Below are 5,185 nucleotides of genomic sequence, written 5' to 3'. Positions count from 1 at the left end.
GGGGGGGGAACGTTTTTTTTCCTGAATTTTTCTGGGTTTTTTCCGGGCTTTCACATCTCTAGACGCACCCAGGGATACCTTTAAAATCTTTTCTTACAAAGAGTTTTCCGAATATGACAAAGGCAAAAGTAAAGAGACCCACACGTAAACACAAAAGCTGAACTAAGAGCCAAACTAGATGTCACCTTTGACGCAAGTGGCAGGCAGCACGTGTGCCCCACCCCAGAGAGAAAAACAGCGCCCCACACGTACACCCCAGGGCCATTCTGGCTTGGAGGAAATGGTGCAGAAATGGGGGGCTGAATCCCCCCCCCCCCGCACCACATTCCCAATCCGAATTGGCCCCTGGTGCAGCTGGGAATGCCAGTGCCCTGATGCCACGGCTCTCTGTAAAGGGAAAACACAGTTGGCCGGGGGGGCGGGGGGGTCACGTCAGAGGCGCTATCTTGTTTGGCCTGAAGACGGAGCTTCTCACAGAGGAAGGAAGGTGGGCAGAAAGACCGATAAGCAGTCTGAGTGCTGAAGTCTTGCTAAGTAAATCATAGCGTGAAATGCAACACAAAGCACTGAGTCATCACCTAAATGAGAAGGAAGAACTGAAGCCGGTGACTTTTCCTGCCAATCTGTCAGCTAATCACGGCTCAGAGCTGCCAGGCAGAGAAAAGGGCCCGTTCCCCCCCCCGCCGCCCCCCCCGGGTGGGGGGGCTTTGCATTTTCATCTCCTTCAGCATGCGGGCTCTGCTTCACCCATGCGGGGACACATTCCTGGCACGACACAGACACATTAGACGCAGCCTAGGACAAGGAGGGGCTTTGGGAGCAAACCTTTTTCTTGGTGAGCGTCAGGTGGTACCCGCTGCCAAAGGTCTCCTTGAGGAAGAAGGGGGACCCGCAGCACTTGAGCCCGCCGTTTTCCAGGAAGGCGATCCTGTCACTCAAGACCTCGGCCTCGTCCAGGTGATGGGTCGAGAGGATGATCGTTCTCCCTGCAGGGGGGGGGGGGGGGGGGGGGACGGGGATGAAAAATTGGCAAGCGGGATGGTCACATCTCCCTCGTGGCAGAGGAGTCACGCCACAGAACAGGGCCTGGCGGAGACGGGGGGGCCCTGGCTAAAGGGGGCCGGCTCCTGGGTTTGCGCACGGAGGGCTCTTTGGGGACAGGCCCCCCCCACTAGCCCCATCCAGGCCGCAGCCGGCAGCCTCCAGCAAGAGGCCCTTGGATACGCCGGGCTTTAAGAAGCAGAGGGAAGGAGGAGAGCGAGAGGCTGTGAGGGCCATTAGGGCAGGAGAGTCACAAATGACCTTTCTTACAATCTCCCCTCACCCCCTCTCCAGTCCTTGGGGGGGGGTTCCTACTTGCCTTGCCCCCACAGCCGCTGGATATTCCGTTGCCAGGCTGCAGGGATTCAGACCCTGGGCGAGCGAGGGCTGCAGCTCCTCCGTATCGACCATGGACACCCGCCCTGCTAGGTGGGAGTGTGTAAGGGGGGGGTGTTGGTGGGGGGGGGAAGTGGCCAAGAGCCAGAATCAGCCCGGGTATCTGCTCTACACTGTTGCGTCAACTTCACAGGGGGGATCCATTTGAGGCCTTTGAGACTGGGGAAGAAAATGCTTTTCTTTATGTGGAAACCACAACAGAACTGGCAGATCTGGCTGGAGGCTGGCAATGAAGTTGCTGAGCGGTTGGGTGAGAACAAATAAAAGTAAGTCCTTCTTCACCCAAAGAGTGATGAACACGTGGAATTCACTGCCCCAGGAGGTGGTGGCGGCTACAAGCATGGACGGCTTCAAGGGGGAATTAGATAAGAGCAGAGGTCCATCAGTGGCTATGAGCCACAAGGTATAGAGAGGAACTCTCGGTCTGGGGCAAGGGATGCTCTGTATTCTTGGTGCCTGGGGGGGGGGCAACAGTGGGAGGGCTTCTGGTGTCCTGGCCCCACTGGTGGACCTCCTGAGGGCACCTGGTATTTTTGGCCACTGGGTGAGACAGAGTGTTGGACTGGAGGGGCCACTGGCCTGATCCAACATTGGCTTCTCTCTTGTGCCCTTATCCCCAGTGGCCACAGCATATGCTCCTCCAGGGCAGAAGGGAGCAGGACACCAGGCAGGCGGTGGTGGGAGGGACCAGAATGCAAGGGGCCTTCTTGGGCAATGGGGCAGCAGGGAGTGTGAGGGAGGGTTTCCGCAGGGCCCGCTTGCCAACAGACAAGCTGCCCAGACCGTGGAGCCCCTGTCCGACCAGGACTGGGCCTTGGCCATGCCATGCAGACCACCTCTGTTCTCCTAGACTGGCCAGAGCGTCTGGTGCCACCTAGGGGGCAAAGGAGGCACTGCAGCCCGGCGGGTGGGACACACGGCCTGAATCCTCCTCAGCCCCCATGGTCTCATCATCACAAAGCCACCTGCCATTCCCGAACCCCAAAGGACTAGGATATCCTGAAAGAGAGCTAGAAAGTCACCTTTTCTGTTCCTTGATATGATCTCCCAAATGCCTCTCCTAGAGCATGGATCAACCCCCGTGGTCGGCTCATCCAAAATCACGACCTTTGACCCTCCGAGGAGGGCGATGGATATCGACAGCTTCCTTTTCATCCCTCCCGATAGAGAGCCGGCGAGCTTGTGGCGGTGACTGTACAAGCCAGTCTCCTTCAGAGTCCTTCAAGGAAGCAGAGGGCCGGTTCGATTATGCACCACTAAGCAAAGGCAGGCCAAAAGGAGGGGGCGGCCATGGGGCCCACAGCAACGTCTAACAACAAAAGCCACGGGCCGTGGTCACACGGTCATTTTGATTGGGTTTCACCGCTGTTCCCTCTCGCATTTAAAATTGCTGATCAGACGCCCACATCCATCTCCCACACCGAAGTGGGCTCACTCGCACAATCATCCCGGTTCCCTAGCGAGTTTCCCGACACCAGGGAAATCAACTACTTTCCGGGTACTTGTGCTTTGAATCCACAATTTTGCCTATCTGGACAGCCATCTCTCGCAAAGATTGCGATTAGGTCATCTGAACGTCCTTCTTCCGGTAGGTTTTTTTTTTTTTTGTGACTTTTACCATTGTGCACATGCGCAAACAGTTTTTTAAAAAATGTGCCACGCCGCCACTTGGGCGCCGCAGCTGTCCGGAGAGTGCCTGGAGCACAGTCGCGCAAAGCAAGCGGTTTGGCAAGGGATGTGTGATCATTTGAACCCACTTAAAAATATTCCGGGTCAAATCTACAGCGGGAACAAAAGGTGGTACGCTTGCTGTGTGACCACGGCCACAGTGATCTCTTTCTCTAAGAGCAACCAGAACCAGACAGCCCAGAGTCAAGCTTCTGAGTTCTCTTAATCAGACTGGGTGTCTTTTTTGTGTTTAAGGAGTGTGGGGCGGGGTGGGTGTTTGGGAGATCTCTCGGGCCATGACCTCTTTGGTCACTGAGTGAAAGAGGACGCTGGACCAGGTGGGCCCACACTCTCTGCCTAACCTACCTCACAGGATTGTTGTGAGGATAAGACAGCTGGGGGAGTGATGCTCAGAAATACTTTCCCCATTGAAATCAAGGGATAAAATGACTGTTGGGTTGAGTCACTAATCCCAAACTATGCTATGCTGGGGATTATTAGGAAGGGTATTGAAAACAGATCAGCCAATATCATAATGCCCCTATATAAATCAATGGTGCGACCTCATTTGGAATACTGTGTGCAGTTCTGGTCACCACATCTCAGAAAGGATATTATAGCATTGGAAAAAGTGCAGAAAAAAGCAACTCGAATGATAAAAGGGTTGGAACACTTTCCTATGAGGAAAGGTTAAGGCGCTTAGGGCTCTTTAGCTTGGAGAAACGACGACTGAGGGGTGACATGATCGAGGTTTATAAGATTAAGCATGGGATAGAGCAGGTAGAGAAAGAGGTACTTTTCTCCCTTTCTCACAATTCAAGAACTCGTGGGCACTCCATGAAATTGCTGAGCGGTCGGGTTAGAACGGATAAAAGGAAGTACTTCTTCACCCAAAGAGTGAGTCACACGTGGAATTCACTGCCACAGGAAGTGGTGGCGGCTACAGGCATGAACGGCTTCAAAAGGGAATTAGATAAGCATATGGAGCAGAGGTCCATCAGTGGCTATTAGCCACAAGGTGTAGATAGGGGCTCTGGGGCAAGTGATGCTCTGTCATCTTGGTGCTTGGGGGGGGGTCAACAGTGGGAGGGCTTCTAATGTCCTGGCCCCACTGGTGGACCTCCTGATGGCACCTGGTATTTCTGGCCACTGTGTGACACAGAGTGTTGGACTGGATGGGCCTTTGGCTTGATCCAGCATTGGCGTCTCTTATGTTCTTATGTTATGTTCTTAACCTTAAGGAAACCAATTCAATAAAAGAACCGACTCTGAACTCCCCCTGCCGCCCGCCATCCCTCACGGCAGCTAGGCCACGCACAGCCATGGTGCGCACCTCTGAAGGTGGTCGCATTCAGGGATGGGCACAGGCACCTTTCCTCACAGAGAGAGGTGGCAGTCCCGTGTGGGCAAACTGTTCCACCCGACACGAGGCACCAGGACACGCGCACACGGGAGCGAAAGTGGGAGCAGGATGCCAAGTGCCCCACGGCAGGTGTGAGGGCGGTTTCCCCCGCCCGGCTCCAGCGACGCACCTTTCCACTTCCTCCTGCAGCTCCGGCCGGCTCCAGTGAGGCACCTTGATGTAGCCGTACAGGCGCAGGTGCTCCTCGGTGGTGAGGTAGCTGAAGAGCACGTTGTGCTGCATGCAGATCCCCATGTTCTTCCGGATGGCGTCCTGGTCGGTTCGGATGTCTTTCCCGTAGACAAAGATGGTGCCCGACGAGGCCGGGAACAAGCCTGTCAGGATGGATCTGGGAAGAGACCCAAAGAGGGCTGCCTGAGACAAAGCACCACCGTCACCGTCACCGTCCTTGACAGTCCGCCTTCCCCTCTAAGACCCGAGGCAGATTTGCTGCTCTTGTTCCCATCAAGCCAAAGCCAACTGACGGCGACCCCCGAGTGGGGTTTTCGAGGCCAGGGACTGTTCAGAGGTGGTTTGCCACTTCCACGGCCACTGCCTCCACCCCACAGCTCTGGTCCCCCGTCCAAATGCTAGCCGGGGCCGGCCCTGCTTCGCTTCCGAGATCGGCCTGGCCCGGGCTATCCAGGCCAAGACAGGTGATAAGTGTGCTTTTAGATT

General features: G+C 55.6%; 1 protein-coding gene across 1 annotated transcript in view; it reads right to left on the bottom strand.

The window, feature by feature from the left end:
* The window catches only part of ABCA12 (ATP binding cassette subfamily A member 12), a 169,373-nt gene that overhangs the window by 45,287 nt on the left and 118,901 nt on the right, over window positions 1–5,185 (bottom strand). The window contains exons 30-32 of the mRNA XM_015424058.1: window positions 4,638–4,856; window positions 2,460–2,656; window positions 826–986 (exon numbers count right to left, since the gene is read on the bottom strand). Of these exons, the coding sequence (XP_015279544.1) occupies window positions 826–986; window positions 2,460–2,656; window positions 4,638–4,856 (577 nt within the window). The remainder of the gene's footprint in view (window positions 1–825; window positions 987–2,459; window positions 2,657–4,637; window positions 4,857–5,185) is intronic.

The sequence above is a fragment of the Gekko japonicus genome, unplaced genomic scaffold, assembly GCF_001447785.1.
Source record: "Gekko japonicus isolate JY-2015 unplaced genomic scaffold, Gekko_japonicus_V1.1 scaffold623, whole genome shotgun sequence".
In the NCBI taxonomy this organism is placed as follows: Eukaryota; Metazoa; Chordata; class Lepidosauria; order Squamata; family Gekkonidae; genus Gekko; species Gekko japonicus.
This window is presented reverse-complemented; position numbering and strand designations above follow the sequence as displayed.